The sequence below is a fragment of the Chenopodium album genome, chromosome 16 (assembly GCF_948465745.1).
Source record: "Chenopodium album chromosome 16, dcCheAlbu1.1, whole genome shotgun sequence".
In the NCBI taxonomy this organism is placed as follows: Eukaryota; Viridiplantae; Streptophyta; class Magnoliopsida; order Caryophyllales; family Amaranthaceae; genus Chenopodium; species Chenopodium album.
This window is the reverse complement of record NC_137849.1, coordinates 4141722-4162547: the sequence shown is the minus strand read 5'-3', so window position 1 is coordinate 4162547 and position 20826 is coordinate 4141722. Positions and strand designations below refer to the sequence as shown.

The following is a 20826-nucleotide window of genomic DNA, read 5'->3' as shown; positions in this document are numbered from 1 at the left end:
CAGAATATGTCATGATTTGGAGTTATGTTTTTCCTTTTTGTGCTATTGGATTGGTTACAATTAAACTAGGTTAATTTAAGCAGGTTAGTACTAAACAGTGTTTGCCTTTTCTGTTTTAATTTTTAGACTGTTATCAGTCCAGCTTTACAAGTCATACCTTTGCTAACGAGAAGAATGGAACGAAATCCCCACCTTTGCACCTTTGGATTGTACTTTGTAGCTGGTGGGAGTCATTAAGGTCACTAGGTAGGATCCCTTTAATAAGTCTCAGGGATACGAGGTGGAAGCTATGTCATTACTCCATCACCTCAACCTCAATGATTGACATCACATAAAAATTTGTCATACGAAAAGGACAAACACAACTGGAGTATAATTTAGGGTCAAATTCAAAGACAACCACAAATAGGGTCTATAAGGACAATATTGATTACAAACCATCTAGAATTTGGGTATAAAGGTGTGAATTCGACTCATGAGATTATGAGAACAACATGTTAACATCATGTGCCACCCTTCTTTCATATGATTTGGTGTCACATGTGCGTTACGTGTCACCCAACGTAACCTTCTCTCATCACATTGAATCTTACTAATGTTTATTGAATCTTACTAATGTTTAGTCTCTTTAAAAAACGCTTCATAAGCCTACCTTTACTCCGCATTTCCCTATAATAGTGTTTAACTTGCTTGAAAAACTCTTCATATGTATAACCTCTTACAAGTATTATATTTCATTCACTAATTAATATTGTTCAACATTAACCCTTCTAATTTAAATTAATATTGATCAAACTTATAAATTTATGATGATTCGGGGCATTACCCGGGCCAATAACAAGTGTATTATTAAAACTCATGACAAGACATGCTATTTTGCCATATGACACTAATTTTGTCATCGGGCATATAATGTGGCACTGCATCATACCAGCCCAATAATGATTGAAAAACTCCATGCATTAATCTCTATGTATTAATGTTTAGTTTAATTGAAAACCTTTTCCTATGCATAACACTATTTAATTTTCTCTTGGAATGTAACTCCTTAATAATTTCACAATAATAGAATTTGTAAGAAATTAAACATTAATCCATTTTTCTGTGCATTAATTCATAAAATTGTAATTATAGAGTAAAAGATTTGATTTATATATTAATTCATACAATTGTAAATATAGAGTAAAATTTTATTTGTGCATTATGGAGTAGCATATATATTGACATCAAATTCTTAAAGATTTGATTTACCAATTTTTAATTTATTTTGACAGCAGATTGATATATCATTTATCGTATATATATTAATGTAAAAAAATTATTCTTATAGTCAAACTACCTTTTGTTTATTTATTTAAAACAAATCAATTCATTAATAAAAAGTCATCCGATATCTACAAATGAAATCTAAATTTAAAAATACATAAAATTGAATCGAATTAGGGTTTTCTTCATCAGAGCTACGATCGTTGAAAAGATATTGCATTGTGGTATATTTCTCGCACACATCGCTGGAATATACAGCCTTTTCGAAGAGATGGTCTAACGATTTGTTGTAGCCGTAAGGATGATTCTCATGTGATTCGCCTGAATACATTTGAAAATTTGGGAACCGTTGCAATCCCGAACAAATCTTTACCAAAGAACTGACAATAGGGCAAAAGATGATAACTTTTTTGATGAACCCTAACACACAAAAAAATCCTAACACATAAACAAATAGCTAAACTAACAAAGACTAATGACTCCACCATAGAGAGACAGATGAAAATCTACACTACTTGTGTAGATTTCTTGAAACCTAATTGCAAAACTAAATAAAATTAAGGGAAAAGGGCCGGAAATAGTCTAATTTCTGACTATTTTCGACGTAAATGGCCAAAATTTTGGAGAAATCTTAGAAGAGAGGAGGAGATAAGAGGAGAGGCGAGATGACCAAGATCTTAAATAAAATAGTCAAACTACCTCATACAACAACAAACTATTTAAGCTATAATAATTATTAAAAAAAAAAAAACCTTAACAAGACAAAAAAATATATTAGGGGTGAGCCTGGGACGGGTACCTGTACCGTTAGTACTAACGGTTCAGGTACCCTATAACCAAAATCTCTAAAAGTGATATCCATAATCTGAACCGATAAGTTCGGGTATCCAAAATTCAGGTACCCGGATTTTCGGATCGGTTATCGGGTATCCAATAATGATAATTAAACTTAATTATGTAGTTATTATGATATAATTTACCACTAATTAACGACAATATCATATGATTTTGACCAAATTATTAATAATATTATTAATCATTGATATTATAAAGTAATTATGAAGTAAGGTAAGAGTTTAGATTTTAAAAAAAATAGATTTAAGTAGGAAAAAAAAAACAAAAAAATGCCTATCGGATCGGGTAACCGTTAATTTTAAAATGATACCCAATAACCATACCCGATAACAAATTGTCGGAACGGGTACCCGAACCGTTATGATTATCGGATCGGGTACCCTAATTTTCGGAACGGTTACGAATCAATTTTTCGGGTAGTTTTGCCCAGGCCCAAAATATATAATTCGATTAAAGTAATATATTTATAATGATCCGGAGCATCACCCAACCAATAACTAGTTGCAATATTATTAGACATACTTTTGTGTTTCTTAAACATTGCAACATGGGGATGGGCAAGATTTTAGGTAGTGGATAAAGGAAGAGAAAATAGCAAATAACCTCTTTAAGTTTGATTATGTTAGGTATAATGGAATAAAGGCAGTATGCATAATTCACAATACCCTCTTTAAATCTTGGCAAATGTATCACAAGCTTTAATCTAAAAATCAGTACTTGTAATACATATAAAAATCTCTTCTTTTCCTCATCCATTTCATCAATACAGAACTATAATAATAATAATAGTAATAATAATAATAATAATAATAACAATAATAATAATAATACCTCTGATTTTTTTTAGTTGTAACTTTGGAATATTTTATATCTCTCAAATAATACCCTAAAATTGCGACTAAAAAAATCGGGGGTAGTAATAAAAAAAATAATAATAAATAAATAAATAAAAATCAATTATAGTGATTAGACTCCATTTAGAATTTTCCTATGAAGGCCATTGAAGCAATGTAAATGGTGACATGAAATTGAATAGTTACAAAAATTAGACAAGTCAAAAAGATGTGAGTAACATTATATGTTTGCGTGTCTCACTCACCCAATTCTTGGAATAGGTACATTATATGATATGACATGAATGAATGAAGTTAATTTATATATAAAAAAAAATAATTAAATAAAAAAAAAAAGAAATTAAAAAAAATAAAATAATGAATGAAGTTAATTTAACATACATGGATGGATGAATAGATGATAGATTGATTGCCCCTGGAGATTTTGACTATTACTAGGCTACGACCTATTCGACATTATGTTTGGGTATTGTCCAATTTATCAGGTTTATTTATGTGCATGACTTGGACAAGTCGGTGTTAGCTGCATATTGGTTGTGAATGTTAACATACGGAGTAAGTTTTAAGAAAACTTTAAATTTTATTACGCTTGTCAATTTATGTTTTATAACATTAACTAGTTTTGTGCCCGTGTGATGTCCGATTTGTTTATTGAATTTTAAGATAAAACTTCTATCTAAAATATACTCCGTATTTGTTATTTGATGAATTTTTTACTCATGAATTTATAATCACTTAATATCCATACTTGTAAAATAAAGATATGAGTGATAGAGTTTGGACTATCTGATAGTTCTTGAAAGTGACGCAATTAAGTAGCACTGTCAGAGCAATAAGAAGAAATCGGTTTGGAGTTGCATCTGTTTTCATATTGTTGGTTGAAATTTGTAGGATAAGTTGAGATTTTAATGTCTTTAATTTTAGCTAAGATGGGAGAAGTGTTTCAGATTAAAGTGTTTATCTAGAATGTTGGCTTTGGCAGAAGTATAATTTAGGGTTGTAAGAGTAATAATGTAAAAGGAACGGTTGCCTAAAGGTGGGTCTCTTTTCATTTTCTTTGAACAACAATTTAGAGAAAGGTTAATTGCATATTAAGACTTAAGAGACTGGTTATGTTGGTTATAGTATGTAATTACATGTATATTTGAATTTTTTTTTTTTTTTTCGGAAAGGAGAATGGGGTACAATTTTATCTCTAAATAGCCTTTTCGATCCGCCACTTGTAACCAAAAGTTTAATCTTAAAAATTTATCCAAATTTTATTGGAAATAAAACTGTAAAATAACTTTTTTATCCTACAAATCTATCTAAATCTATCCAACTTTTTTTTTATCCTTTTCTAAGATAAATTCCTACGCATCATACTGATAATTAATTATTGTCTACGTGGTGTGATATTTGGCGAAACGTTGGAACGCCAAGTGTCGCTGTCTCTTGACCTGGCTAAAAGTTTAGCTTGGTGCCCTATGCAATACCCGAGTTGTTTATTTAATTTTAAGATAATTTTTTTTAAAAGATGTACCAAGTTTTTAAAATGTATCACTGATATAAAATTAGTAAGGAATTGATGTGGTTTTATAACAATTCTTGACCCGTACCTTTAAGTGACTCGACTCAATTGACAAGTTTACATACAATAATAAAATCATACAAGTATTAGATTGTGAAGTATTTTATTTCAATCGATTAGAGTATACAATAAGTGAATGTTGCACGTTTTGAACTACTTTCTTCGCTCCAAAAAAAATTTAAGATATAAAAGTAAATTTATATGATAAGTATTTAATTATTGTCTACGTGGCGTGACTTTGGTGAAAAGTTAAAATGCTAAATGTCATTGTCTCGTGTATTTTATCATAAATAAAACTCTAAATCAACAATTTTATCCTATAAATCTATCCAAATTCTATTGAAAATAAAATTCTAAATTAATTTTTTTTTAACTTACAAAATTTATCCCAATTTTTATCCTATTAAAAAAAATAACTTTTTTTATTCATGAAAAATATATCCAAATAAATCTACGTGTTATACTACTATTTAAGTGTTGCATACATGACGCGACACTTGGCGAAAAGTTATAGCGCCAAGTGTCGATGTCTCGTAACCTGGCCAAAAGTTTAGCTTTATATATTAGTTATATGATATGATATTTTAAAAACAAATTTAATAATATGATATTAATCCATCTGTAAAATACCTACTCATTTAAAAAAAAATTACTCCGTATTTAATTATCTCTTTTAATACTATCAAACATAAAAAGGACAAAAAAAAAATCATCGTCCTTTAACGGTTTCCGTCAAGAAAACTATTAATTGTTACTTTTCAATCATTTTTTTTATAAAAAAAATCCTCAAATTCTATGCCAATAATCTGTTCAACTAACGTTTATAGGGGTCATTTTGGCTTTTAAGATTTGAGTTTAAGGTTAAAATTGACACAAACATATTGAAAATATCTTGTTTTGCGTGGTAAGAAATATTTCAGCTAGTGTGACACCAGTTTCATGCCGAAATTTTTTTCTCAGTATAGGTTACTCACTTCTTTTTTAAAAATAAAAAAATAAAAAAATTTTGACCTCAAATCGGATTATTAGAGGCCAAAAATGACCTCAAAAACTTTAGTAGAGCAAATTAGGGATTTTTTTTCAAATAATTAAACTTAACGACTTTCTTGATTAAAACTGTTAAGCAGGGGTGAAATCTAATTTGTTTTGTTTTATTAAAATTGTTAAGTAAAAGGTGATATTTTAAAACGAATTTAATATAATTCCATCGACTATGTTTTTATCAATATATACTATATAAGAAACAAATGACGTTGCTATTTTAGATTGGAGAAAGTCGGTCTCGGATCACTTCCAATAATCATGCTCTAACAAAAGCTATAACGTCTCCTCGATTCTTTTTTTTTTTTTTGAGAAAACATGTCCTCGATTATTTTTTACTCTTTGATTGCAAAAGTTTGTCTTTTAGGTTTGTTGATGCTTAACCAACCATTAACATACTTCGTAATTAATCATCACTAAATCATCAAAATACTCAATTATAAACAATTTGTGATTATTGACAAGTTTTAATGTGTTTCAATTAAAAGTGAATATAAAAAGTAAGGAATTTAATGGGTGGAAATAAAGAAAGAAAATTCAAAGGGTCAGATATGGGCATCCCGTCCGACCAGGCGCGAGAAGAGTTGTAAAATTCTGGAATTTCGACGCCTGATCGGGCAAGCTCTGCCCGACCGGGCGAGACCCGCTCTATCGAGCACGAGAAGACGTCTGGAAAAAGGGAGTGTCCGCCTGATCAGGCGACGGAAGCGAGTTTGTCCGTTGGACTCCAACGGTTCCCTTGGATTCAGTTTCTTAGTTAATTTCTTGTAACCCCCCATTTAAGAGGTTGATTATGGTGTTTTAATCACTATGATTATTCTGATTTTATTTTGTAATTGATCAAAAAGATTCCTCCTTGATCTTCCATCTTCTTCAATCTTCATTATAAATTGGAGGTTATTTTTCTAATTAAACACACAAGAAATACATATCAAACACAAGCTTGATTAAACACATACTCTATATTGGGCATAAGTTACTTGGCTCCAACCTTCCACCCAAAAGTGCCTTTGTGTGGAAGTGGTGTGTTAACCTTAGGGAACGTGCCGGCGAATACAATTGTGCACCCCGATTGCGCCGGAATTTCGTTTTCAAGTCAGTGAATTTGTTTCACGACACACTGTACTATTTCTATTGTCTAAGATCATCTTTTCGATCTTATTGTTTACTTCTTATTGTAGCCTTGAAAACTCTTATTTTACAACATTTAATAGCAACAAAAATATAATAGAGGTACAAAATCTACCCATCAAAAATGTATGCAATGGTTTTATCCAGTAAAATGCATGAAGGGTGATTATGTAGCGTATAAAAAGCAGTATACTTATACCATTTACCAAGATAGATATTCCTCTTTAAAAAAAAAAGTAGGCAAAATAATTGGATTAGTGATCTTTGTAGGCAGTGAAAAGTAAAAATAGCTAGCTTTGGAGTTGTATCAACAAAAGTCCAACAACACTAGACTATTAGGTAAAGTGTAGGAACGTAGGTGGTGTTTTTGTTTAGGTTAATCTCCACTGTTTATTTCTTGCATTAATCTATACAATTGCCCGTAAAATTAGCATTTTATGTTTATTTTTAGCTTTATAATAATAATAATAATAATAATAATATTCTTATATGCTTAGCTAGATTAATTGTATCAGGTGCAAATTAATGTGTTTTTCTTTCTATTGAGTATTTAATTTTCATATCAACATGAAATTAAGCAAATACATGCTTTTATTGTTAGAGTTGGTGAGTGCAGAATAGATGTGAATTAAAGATGTAGAGATTGAGAAAATAAGAAAGTAATAAAGCAAGAGAAATAATAAAAGAGAAATGACACACAATATCTAACAAGGGAAAATTCCTCAATAAGAAAAAAAAAAAAAAACCATAAACGACGAGCATCAAATAATCCACGAAATGAGAATAGGAGAGCATAAGAACCCATAAAAGGTTAGATAGTTCAAGCAAACTCACTATATGAACTCACAAAGGAATAGTACAAAAAGAGAGCAGTGGATTCATAGAGATAAGGTGGATTGCATACAAAGAGGCTAAAAAGACTTGTATATAGATATTACTTCTTGTGTATACATTGATCGAATGCTCATAACATATATTTATAGTTGAAAATAGAGGTTGAAATAAATGGATAAAAGATTCCAGAATTTCCTTCATCATGTAGCTAAAATATTCTAGAATGTTCATGAACCATATTTTTAGTTGCTTCTAAAGTTCCAAAGTCAAGAATTCTCTATATTATTTTAGTGACTTGCATAGTAGAAAATTTTAGAGAAGTGAAGAGCAATACCAACCAAGATACATGTATCTAGATTCTGAAAACTTCTAAAATATACATAAAATACTCCATCTAACAATTGGGCCTATACAATTTGGGCTATACCTAACTGGTAGATAAAAAAAAATCATATACAACCAAAACTCAATCTGCCTAGAGATGCAATTCAATACACCCTATCAACCATTACTCGTAAATATAGAGAGGGTAATAAAACAACAGACTTTATTGTATCTAAGGATCATTTTGTGCAAGCTCACTAAGATATTGATCCATTTATAGGTAGTTTTTGCTTGATCATATGTACGAATAAAGCTGATGACCATTAGCCACCATCGTTTTACTCGGACACAATTAGTTCAAGATAACTAGCAATTTTATATTTGGAAATTCAAGACAACTTTTTCCTGGTTTTCCTTACATATGCAGAAGCGCCTAATAATTTTGGAAGGAGAAATAAAAATCAAGGAGCAAATAATATTTCAGCAACTACTTTAGAAAGACGAAGAAATTCTTCCAATGTTCAACCAAAGTTAAGATTAGTCTTATTGTCTAATGAATCAGTAAGCGCAATGCAGATATGACGCTATGTATTCACAAGTAACAACAGCAGTCGGCATCTCTACATATTAGCTGAACTTAACCAAACAATAGATTGTAATGGAACATACATACATATATACAGCTTTAGTAAAGAGTTTTATGTTCCAACTTTCAACATCAAACAATATTTGTAGCAATATCTACACACGACAGTTAACATGGACAACTGGAGACTTTCAACAGCCATGAATATTTTGCATATAGTTGGACTACCTCGGGCTACCATTAGTTTTGAGAAAGCGAACATATTCCAGCTGAGACATCTCCCCTCCATTGTTGGGATCAAAACTGCACCTATGAAAACTGGGAGGAGAAAATAGAAGATGGAAAAAAAAAAAAAAAAAAGTAAGCAGAAGGCTGTAAAATACTTCCGAGTGAATTATTAATAACTAGTGCAATAAACAATCATACAATCAAACATTTAAATATAGTCAGAAGTTCTGATTCAAGTTCCAGCTCATAAAGTCCCTAAAGAATTATAAGCAAATAGTTCCAAGTCCCAACAAGTTCCGAAAATAGAAGGTTGAAGAAACATAAGAAATACAATTTGCTACTGCAATAACCAATCAAGCATATTTATATAAGCAGCTATTCAATTCAAGCTCCTAAAGTCCCTAGTGAATTGACTAGTTTGGGAGCATGAAAATAAGGAGCATTGAAAATGTGTATGATTCATCTCTTTCCCATCAACATATAGCATAACAAATCCTCCAGCATGATGGCACGCAAGGGAAGCAAAATCATATGATGGTGAAAACTTTATAGTTTCAACCAATAGCTTAGGTAACTGATGTCCTGACATGATTGTTCAAGGCACTCAATCACACAACTCAAAGTAATAGTAGGACCAACATCACTACATGAGAGCTAATAGAGGTTTGCACCTGTTGACCAAGCAATAAAAATTTCATCCACAAATTTCCCAATCTGATGATCAGTACACTAAAGATCACACACATAAAAAAATATTCAAACTATCTCACAGATATTAAATAAAGCAACCTCTGTTATTTTAAAGCAATAAAAATTCCCAGGAAATGGCAGATATCAATCAAAAGGGTGAAGCAGTAGCAATCCCCATAAAAGAAGGCACCATTATGTATACGAAAAGAAAGACCCTATCTAACTGAAAGCTTTTGACACAATCTAACTCAAAGCTAAAAGTAGCATTCGCTTCAAATACTAAAACAGAAGAAACCAAAGAGGCACTTAAAGCTAAAGACGGGTACTCGAAACAATTCAGTAATCGGGTTCAGTTTCATAGATATTTCTGTAATTGTAGATGCTATCAGAAAAATCATACTCAGAGGAATTCTCTAATCTTTAAGTCAAGGGGATCTATACAATCGCGTGCATCCTCTCCTTTCCTCATCGAACTCTCTGCCCCCATCCTCTGCACCAAGAAATGCAGTGATCATAATCTGAGGGAGAGCAACAAACCTCCCATACAACACCAGCAAGGCTCCGCTCAACCAAAATGTCACGATAGATAGAAGGGGAATAGGTTTTTACATTGGGACCACATACCCTCCCCTCCTCTAACCACTTTACACTATCATACTACATAGTGACAATATTGGCAGTAGAAAAAAGTGGCATGGGTTATGGTAGCACAATTGATTGCTGGCTGTGATGGATATATATTTCTGCCATTGGCTGTGCTGCATTAGCCTATTAAATAGGGAAAGGGAGGGGTAAGGGGCAGCCAGCAAGAAAGAATAGGAAGATTGGGGATAATGGTGCGTTGAAAGTACAGCTGCCTTTAATAAAAAAAAAACCCTTTCAGAATTTGCTTCCTCAAAAATAATATGATGGGCTAGGATTTGGGGAAACACTGAAAATAAACTGACTTTATTTATACCCTACTTTGTTCTCCACCAAAATGAGTTTGGGTTACTAGAATGAACGAACCTAGATACCTCCTAAGTGATTTCCTATGCGAAAAGTGGACATTAGATGGTGGAGAAACAGAAAGTCATAAAAGGTTTAAAAGTTAGCCCTCACACTGGCATGAAAGTTGCCAATGGCAACATATGGGTATAATCAATTACAAATGACAACCTTTGTACCTATTTTTTTCCCAAGATTAGCAATTATTGTTTACTTCCCTTACAATCTATTTTCATAGCTTATATATCATTTATTGCTAATATAATTAGTTATTTTTATTTATAATTTCCCACCATTTCCACTAATGATATATAGAATTTAACACAAAAGTTGAATAAAGTAAAAAAAAAAAAGAATTTAACACAAAACTCCATCCTACAGCTAATACATCCAAACTTGACAAAGAATGTACTTCATTGTAGGCGCTAAGCAAGTTTTAGCAAATCAGTGGATTGTAGCACTATAGATTTGAACTAGTGACACTATTCAGAAACTTCTTCCCCTATCTCTCTCCAACCACAGCACAACTCAGACCTTTTACTTTAGTTAACCACTCTACTGACTCCATACTTTTTTCATGAAACTCCTCACTTTTTGCATAATTTATTTTGAACCTCCTCACTCAAATCAACCCACTAAATTTTGGTTTGTTTCTTTTGCTTTTTTATGAGGATGTTTTAGTGTTATAGCTTAGGTATTTAGAAGTTTCTAATGATAACGTGGTGAATATCATCCACTTTCAGCTTTTTTGGGACATGGCTTATGGAATATGGACTATAAATTGGAATTAAGGTGAGAGCTTATTTTAAGTTGAGACTTGAAATTTGAGCTTTTAATATACAACTCATATATTTCATCATCCATCTGCGTGGCCACACTACTTAGGTACTGAAACCTTTCAGGCACTATATCAATCATACATTCATCCATATTACACTAAGTTATAAAGTCATCCATTAAGAGATTGTAATTTAACCTTCACTCATCAAGTCATAACAAGAATATAGTTGTCATTATCATGTAAAAGATAAATAAATTAAATATATTAAAAAAAATTCAAAATCTCTGTCCCAGTCTACTACGCTATGTCATTCACTCAAAGTCTAGGGGCAATCGTAAGATCAACATAAATAGAGTAAAAATTTCCATATACCTTCCATCCAAGCCAACCACAATGACAGTGTTGTGGGATCCAAATGCAACAATGCATCGGGCATTCTCAGGTAAGTGAAAACGCGCAAATGACCATTCAGAACTAAAATATTTTGGTAGTACTCCTGCCAAAAAAACAAGGGATACAAAAATGTTGGTCAATGAAGGCAACTTACTTAAAGTACATCCTTTTACAGCTTAATTCATGATGCATTAAAAACTCTCTTCTGAACCACAAACAGACTGCTATCATGGAAAGCCTTTTCCCCTCTATTTCTGCTATAACATTACTCTTTCCTATTTTAAAACAAGTGATTACTAAATTATCAATGCACCTATAGACTTATAGTAGTTTGATACTAAAGAACTTTTCAGATAGTCGCATGGATAGATTTAGACAAACGTTAGAATTTTCTTTAATTATATTTAGTTCTTTTATAACAGTACATAGTTCTACAAAAGGGATAAAGGATTTTCCTTCTTTGAATGCTCAATTGCGTTCACAACCAACTGACTAACAAACCCACACTCCCTCCCCCCCCAAAGAAACAATCTAAAGAATTTTTTCTAGTAATATCTACCGCATAATATAGCAGGTATACTATTAATCATACCTTTCACAAAAGGAAGAGATAAACTCGGATTAGCACCGGCATTGACATTCTGAGCAATGAGGGAATCAAGAGAAGATGAAGAATTCTGATGCTGCAATTCGGAAGTAGAATAAGGTCGAGCTGATTCAACATCACCAAATACACGGACTCTAAGACTGAATATATGGATAGTGCCTCTATCACTTGATACAGCCAACCATTGAATGTTTTGAGAGAAGGCAAGATCGTATATATCAGCCTTTTCAGTCCCTCTACGAACCTATAAAGAATCAGACAAAATCACTAAAAGCTACTTGATCAGCATAGTATCAAATCTTGATAGGCAACCAACTAAAACAAGTTCCACTTGGTCTTGAAACCTTAAAGAGGCAAATTGAGTTGACCTCAAACACGACTCAAGAAACTCATGAGCAACTCCATATCTTTCATTAATTTAGAAAATATATTTTGTTATTTTGTATACTTTATAAAATGTATACCTATAATATTAAATGAAAATACATATTACTTTAAGGAAAAAAAGGAAGAGGGGGGGGGGGGGGGGAAATGGTAAGATCGAATTTGAACTGTTTATGGCTTGAAAAATACGGAGTATACTGCAAACTAAAGATTTACAGTATTACATTGCAACTTTATGCTTTAAAATTATCTACTTACAGAGATGATTTGTAAAGTTAGATTTCTACCGAATCCAATATGAATATAGACTCCCATTCATCACATTGTCACAACAAACAATGGTCGTCCTGCAGGACTCCAACTACTTTTACTACGTAAAGATAAATTGCAACCTCAAAAAGAGAATCTTCCTGCTTTCTTTCCTCCTGAGCACAAGCTCTAGATGGAAAAAAAAAGGAGATTCTCTTTCTAAAGCAAGAGTAATCATGGTAGCTACACTCTACAAGCACATAAAGAAAACATGGCTTCAAGAGACTTCTTCTGTTGGTAAATATTCAAAATCTCACACCTTAACTACATCTTCTTTCGATTAGCATAACAGTATTAGAAAATCGCATAAAAGAGAGCTTAGAAACTAAGACAAACAAAAGTAAATATAGAACTTGTGAGTTTCCTATTATATTACTCTGTCCATTCCAAAAGTCCAACAAATTTTCTTTATTTTAATTTTTATCATCTGTTATTCTATATACTACAAATTATCATCCAGCAATTCAAAACACCAATTTAGCTACTAAAATTTTTATGCATAGCCTTAAAAACCCCATATTCTGGGAAGGAAGGAATACCTCTTGCAAACAAGTACCATCCATGGTATTGAAAATCCGTATAAGTGTTCCCTTCGTACTAGCTGTAGCAAGAATGAGCCCATCCGATGTCAATGCAAAGCATGCCAGGCGAGATTCATGGGCATTTATAGTCTTCGTCACATGAAGTCCAAAATGTTCAACCCTAACCTGCCCTCTACGACGACCAGGGCAAGCCAGGACAAATGTATTTACATGGTGTGACAAGCAACACAACCCTCTAGGATTCGCCAAAGTCTCAATCTGATGAAGCAACTTCAAGTCCAAGAAGTTATAAACATACACCTTATGCTCCAACACGACAACAATCCGATCCCTCCTCAACCTCACACCGCGAACCTCTGACCTAAACGAAAACTCACCAATGCACCTACTTTGATGATCATCCCAAATCATAACTTTATTAGGAGAATACTGAGACTCCATCCCACCACCAACCAATGCCAATATATTACAACGAAAGAGCATCTCAACGATTCCGAACCCTCCATTCTTAAGATCACGCCTAAATGTTTCCTTAAACGGATCACAATTATAAATCCTGAAACCACGACTAGTACCTGCAGCGAAACAGGTATAGTCCTGGTTCCAAGACACACTCAACAATTCAACATTATCATTATTGTCATCACCAGTATCATTGTTACCAGTTTCGGAATGACGAAAAGGGTCAGAGGTTCCAGAATTCGATAAATCAAAAAATGATGATGGAACAAACCCTTCAGAATTTGAAACAATTGAACTCATTGACTTAGCAGATACCAGTATATAAGATCACAACACCCATATGAAATTATACCCACTAAACCTAACAACAAATTCAATGTTTGAATACCCTTTAATCTTGAAATTCTTAATTTGAGCTTGCCAATGTCAAAATTCAAAAACCAAAATTCAGAAAATAATAATTCAATATGAATTCGAAAGAAAATGAGATGAATTTTATTTACCTAGCGAGTGATTCTGGGATTCAAATTTCTGGGAAAGATTGAATTAGCCCAAATTTATTTTCTCTCAAAAAATTGAATGTTGATTCATCCTCAAATCCTCAAATTTGGGGAAAGGAAGAAGGAGGAGAAGGGAGGTTTGGAAGAAGCCCTCTGACTTTTTGGGTGGTGTTGTAATAGTAATCATTTACAACTTTGTAAATTATTTCATACGTTTCAAATTGACAATAATACTAATTAATCATTTCGATAAACATAATTATATTGTGATTTGTGAATCGTTTTTAACTAACATCGAGGGCAACTATGAAAGTGGAAATTCCTTTATTCTTTCTCTTACATTTAAGATTCGTTGTTTGCTAATTTACATTGGATGATCCTTATTTCGGTTTGATCCGATAAGGTTTCTTGTAACTAAATCAACAAAAAAAATTTCTTACGTATATAATCACTATGACATTTGTTTTTTTTTTTATTTTTTTATTTTTTTTTTTTTTATGGGACAATAATTGCTTATTAATAAAAATTGTCAAAAAAAAAAAAACCTGATCTAGAATTGAATCTCTTCTACATCATTATCTTTACGGCTCTTTATACACCAATTTTAATACTCATTTAATATGGGCTCCACCGCTCCATACATGTCCAATTAATTTGACATCTTTGTAACAACATCATCACCTACACAAAATATATACTCCGTCAAAAACTGTGATTACACAATCAACAACAATGAATTTACCAATCAACAATCATTTTTTGTTGTTTCAATTGATTATTCTAACTTATGTCACTTGATTTACTATATATGAGTATTTCATTTATCTAGGTTATAAGTTGGAGAGTGCTCATCTCAAATTAATTGCCACGAATTTCAATTCAGTTCATATTAATTTTGCCACACTTCCTTATTTGATAAGTGCAATCTACATACTAATATTACACTTCTTCCTTTTTTTTTGAGGAAAAATTACACTTCTTCCATAGCGCCTAAGAAAATTGTGTCCACCGCATTTGTGACGGCAATGTTGAGATGAAAGATAGAAAAAAGACTGCGTTACAATTAATTTGAGGTGGTAGAAATATTAACTCCTTTTAAGTAAATAGAAAAAAGTCATATCCAAAATAAAAGGATACCCAATACACCATAATTTTGAATTTGATTACTTTGTTAATTTTGAAAATGGGCAAACAAAACAAACAAAAGGAAAGAACAAAAATGAGCGACGAATAATGTCATGTGATATGAATACAAGAAGACATTGATATCAATATTTATTTGGAACTACTACTTGGAAGAGGAGGTTGTCTCGTTTTATAACAACTATTGTCACAAAATCAAGAGAAGCGAATAACAAGAAGAGAGATGAGAGAGTGTTACGGAGTACTTTTTTTGTATACCATTAAGTTATCTAATGAAAACTGTTATATTATTACTGATTGATATAGTTTATGCATTTTACTACAGCAATTAGTTGAAAACGGAAGTAAAAGCTGTAAATTTATTTGATAATAGTTTCGTGAGTTAAACCTTAGTCAGAAGAACAGAGAACATCACTGACAGGCTTACAGCTATCTAATCATCTGTAATACAGTTGCATAAAATGTACCAACTACCGAGTCATATACTCATATGCATATGTAATATTCGGTATGCCTAACATGACAAACTGCAGCTATCTCAGGCTTCTCAGCAATAGTCACAGACATCTTCCGAGTCATACTAAGCATATGAATTATGTATTACAATTTTTTTACAGGATTTTATTAAGAAAACAACTCTGGTCTACAGCTATAAACAAATCTTGCTGCTAGGCTTGATAGTCCGTTGGTGAAACCCATTGAGCCTAAAGCTTAGCTCTTGCAGCCTTTTGATCATCGAAGGTAATAAGAACCTTACCAATTGCTTTTCTATCTTTGATGGCAGCAAATGCAAGGTTAGCCTGTTGGACAAAACTAGAATATCAGATGTTTCAAAGTGCAAAACAAAAGACAAATCTACACCGAAAGCCAATAAATTTTTGACTAGCATCCAGTAAGATACTCGCTAGAGACTTTTCATAAGCCCTTAGTTCAGCCAGTAAAACAGCAATAGTGTAAAGCACGGAAAGCATGATGCAAACACGACAACCCTTGGTAGGGAAAGGGATCAACTAAGCGTCTAAACTTGAGACTCCCTCCATTCCTTGATTTTTGGCTTCCAAAATTATTTAAAAAAGTGAAGCAATTATTAAATATTCAATTGGTATTAGAACTACTCCATAATAAGTAATACTTTGGTACATTCAGAGACAGACCATATGAAATAAGAAAAGTTATTTAAGTAGACAAATCACGAGGAATGAAGGATTGGAGAGAAAAAAAAATTGCATATCCTTCACCTCTGCTATGACTGAATTGATAGAAACAAACATGAGCAAATAAAAATTGTGGTGGCTTGATACATAAAGTAAGATAGAGAAGTTCTCCCCAACCCTCAACAGCCAACTTCCAGCAGTTGCGCCATCCTCCTGCACCCGCCAAATAGCTAGCCTAGTATTAATTTTGTGATTTTATAAAAAAGACTTTAATTTCTCTGTTGTAATTATGGATCTTTTTTAATTTTGTTGGATGAGTGGCTAGCCCTGTACTGTGTTTTGAAATCATCTCCTTACTCTCTAACCTGAGTGATTGAGTTCTTGACTTGGGTCTTTGACTTTGAATAATTTTGGTATTTTGGGTTTTTTCTGCTTTCCTGATGCTGAGGTTGTGGTATTTATGAGTAATTATGACGGGCATTACCTTCATGACTAATTATTATGCAAATAAAAATAAGATTTTAAAGACCATGCCTAACAGTCTAACACCAACCACTATCATCTGTATCTCCTCCTTCCCCCCCCCCCCCCCGGCGCCCACACTAAAAAAAAAAAAAAAAAGAGATTTCAACCGAGCTCGTGGCTCCCTAAACCTATCAACTAAAACTAAGAGCCCAGATAATTAAATTCTAATACTCCGTAGATCAAGGCTGTAAAGCCTGTAATCACCCACTATTCCTCCATTGATATACATTATCATACAGGCCTTTGCGCCTCTTATGAAATAAAAGTACATAGTCAAGTACGAGTGTATGACATCAGAGAGATTAAAAGAAAAAAAAAAGATCCAAAATCACGTGTCAGATGTTTAAGCCCAAAGAACTATTCTTAATCACAACTAACTTTGTCACATAAAGATGAACATTCCACGGCACTACATTAAACTGATTTCTAGATAGGATTTGTTGATTTCTTACAAAGACCACCACCTAGGTATGATTTGCATTGTTAGGAAAGAGGTCCGTAGTATGAACAGTATTTAGTCTAACCACTAACCAGTTTAGACCACAGCAGAGAAAAATTCCACAGATTCACAAAAAACCTACCTCATAATTTTTTTACTGGGATGCAAGCATAGATTTCAGGTCTATAACTATGATTGGGAGGAAAAATTAAATTCCCCCAAGAAGCAGAAATGCAACATTGTAGATATATTATATTGGTATAGCTAGCAACTGGAACATATGTGCTAATCCACTGACCTCTGCAGGACTGTACGTATGAGAAATATAAATGGAAATCATGCCCCTGGCTAGCCATGAGAGCAGCTCATGGAGTGAATATTCAAGGACACTTGGACAATGGATTCTGTAGCTTCCCCAGTAAAGTCCATGTATAGTCCAATTCTGACAGAAAGAAGACATGAAAGATCAGTAAAAGTATTCGAAGAAATAACTGCATGCCATGCCCAAAAAGACTGAATTCAACTGTTTAAGAGTATCATAATAGCATATTTACATATGATGAATAAAGCCAAGGACAAATAAGAATATATGCAGTAAGTATGATTTCTGATCCCAAAAGAGCATAGGACTTTCACCGAACACCCAAATTCAAGAGTAATTGAGAACAGTACCTTAACCAGAGCTATGTTTGCAGGAATAACAGGAACTTCTCCACTGGCAAATCCAATGACCAGAATGTTAGCCCCCCAGTTCAACAGTTTCATGGCATCCTCTGTTAGCTTTCCACCAACTGGATCATATAAGACATCAACCCCTTTGATCTTCCTAGCCTTCAAAAACTCCTTTACACTTGTAATAACATTATCTTGGCTTATGTCAACAACATGGTCAGCGCCTAATGACTTCAAAAATTGCACCTTCTCAGCCCCCCTAAAGTTCATTATAAAAAGCAAATTATAAAATCCATCACCTTCAAGACCTTCCAAACTGCCTTTAATACACACTTAAACAACTACCTCGCAGCTGCTATGACAACGGCACCACAGACCTTTCCTATCTGAACTGCTGAAACACCAACTCCTCCTGCTGCACCAAGCACTAGTAAAACCTACAATATTCCCATCGCCAATGATAAGCACATTAAAACATGTCCCATCCAGACCACTAAAGGAGATGAGGTGAAGCAGAAGCAAGTAAAAAAAGGCAATACCTGACCACTTTTAAGTTGGGCTCGATGAACAAGACCAACATGTGAAGTCCCAAATGCCACAGGAAGTGCAGCTGCAGCAACCAGGTCACACCCCTCTGGTACTTTAAACCTTACGAGCCAATTATGAATATGGAGGAAAACAAGCGCTATAAGAAACTATGCATTAGGATTCCAACATGATAGTTATCCAAAAGATAGGAGTGAAAAAATTATAATGTATCAAGATGAATAAAGTGTAATACACATAAAAGCCCCTCCAGTCTGATATAAATATGTTGCGCACTTTTGTTATACCACTTTGCATCATTAGTTGACAACATTATACAGATGAAGTCAAGGTTTGCGTCCGAAAAATGCCCATCTATTTTCACAAGCAATTCCTCTTCCAGGTATATCCCCTAAACAGGATAAAGGTTTCACTTTTGACCTAAAATTCCTTCTAGCCCCTCCCATTTCACCTCTCTTCATTCGAATCCCGAACAATTATATAAGCATCAAACTGATACACAAATATCATACCTCTCCAACCCAATCTATGCTCCTTTACCAATACTTATATCATCAAAAAAAAAGAGAGGTATGTGCTCATTGTATAACGCGTAATAATAGCCTACAGACCTCTTAGCTATAGTCTTAATTCATGAGCTAAACTATTACAAAACTCTCCATTCTAGCATTCCTACAACTTGAACATCAAAATCAGCAAGCAATCTATCAATGACATTGCACCCAATTCATACTCTAACACTTCAAATCAACAATTTGAAAGCAAATAAAGTAAGGCTATTTCAAAGCAATTATTAATTCACTAGTATTAAATATTGATATTTTGGAAATAAAATATCAACGCAATTCCAACAATATCTCAAATGACTATATTTTTTCTTACGTATAAATCACAAACAGATCAAAATAACAATTAAATAGAACGGAGTGAGTAATCCAAAAGGCAATGAACAACAAAACCACATACAATTTAGACTCATCGTCGACGACGAACTGGGCAAACGAACCCAGATTAGCAACCGAGCAAACACGATCACCAACCCTGAATTTAGAAACTTGAGGACCAACAGCATCAACAACCCCGGAGTAATCAGAGCCAGGAATGAAAGGAATTGGAGCTTTCTCCTGGTATTTCCCAAGAACCTGAAGGTAATTGGCGTAATTCAAGCTCGTAGCTCTAACCCTAACCCTAATTTCCGTCGGAGATTTTAGCTCCGGCAATGGTTCGTTCTTCGACAAGAAAATCGGGGAATTTTCGTCGGAGAGATTGGCTGTTGATGGATCACCGAGTTTTCGGACAACAATGGCCTCCATTTTTGGAATTTAGGAGAGAGAAAGAGAGATTTTGAAAGAGGGATAATATTGACTGTGATGATAAATTGATAATCAACTACCCTCCCTCTTCAATGGCTACCTGGAAGTTTGTACTGATTTATTAGTGTGACTAAGCTGTGGGGAGTTGGCGCTTTTAATTCGGACCTTTTTTTAGTGAATTTCCAGGGGAGGTTGCGTGGCGTAATGGTGTAGACAAGATTTTATCTCGAGGTTTATCTACTTATTTCTAATCCGATTCGAAGTAAATGATACTCTATACTACTTTTTAGGGTCTGTTTATATTTACTGAATTGAGCTAAACTGAACTGAGCTGATTGGAGCTGAACTGAACTAATTAGAGCTAAACTGAACTAAACTGAACTGATTGAAGGTGAACTGAATTGAAATGAAATTAAGCTGAAGTGAAAGCCCTTAATTCATAATTCATATTAGTATATTACTCCGCATTATAGTAAACACTCATTATAATTCCACCTTTTCATTAACCTACCTTTTTACATTTTTTCTCCTACTTTATCTTACATCCACTTACATTCTTCAATAATATCTTAAATCGATTATGTATAATAAGTGATAAGTGAGTATAACATAAAATAACGAAGATTTTTTTTTTTTGACAACACGCAAAAACATAGCATTTTATTACTCCATCAACAACTCATAGTCAGT

The 20826-nt window shown here is 33.2% G+C and overlaps 2 protein-coding genes across 4 annotated transcripts; both read right to left on the bottom strand.

Annotated features, from left to right (window-relative positions):
- Positions 1 to 8429: 8429 nt before the first annotated feature.
- Positions 8430 to 14567, bottom strand: LOC145586105 (autophagy-related protein 18d-like). 3 transcript variants are annotated; one of them, XM_081642845.1, is made up of 4 exons: positions 13380 to 14565; positions 12133 to 12223; positions 11520 to 11643; positions 8430 to 8779 (listed from the first exon to the last, which is right to left on the bottom strand). In XM_081642845.1, exons 1-4 carry the CDS (start codon positions 14142 to 14144, stop codon positions 8686 to 8688), a joined length of 1074 nt encoding a protein of 357 aa, XP_081498971.1. In that variant the 5' UTR covers positions 14145 to 14565; the 3' UTR covers positions 8430 to 8685. The 3 variants fall into 3 exon arrangements, with proteins under 3 accessions (XP_081498971.1, XP_081498969.1, XP_081498970.1); XM_081642843.1 differs by having other exon boundaries at positions 12133 to 12391; positions 13380 to 14559; XM_081642844.1 differs by lacking the exon at positions 11520 to 11643 and having other exon boundaries at positions 12133 to 12391; positions 13380 to 14567.
- Positions 14568 to 15828: 1261 nt separating this feature from the next.
- Positions 15829 to 20286, bottom strand: LOC145584698 (uncharacterized). Its single transcript, XM_081641509.1, has 6 exons — positions 19790 to 20286; positions 18817 to 18925; positions 18623 to 18714; positions 18278 to 18536; positions 17904 to 18047; positions 15829 to 16287 (listed from the first exon to the last, which is right to left on the bottom strand). Exons 1-6 carry the CDS (start codon positions 20134 to 20136, stop codon positions 16192 to 16194), a joined length of 1047 nt encoding a protein of 348 aa, XP_081497635.1. The 5' UTR covers positions 20137 to 20286; the 3' UTR covers positions 15829 to 16191.
- Between the last annotated feature and the right edge of the window lie 540 nt (positions 20287 to 20826).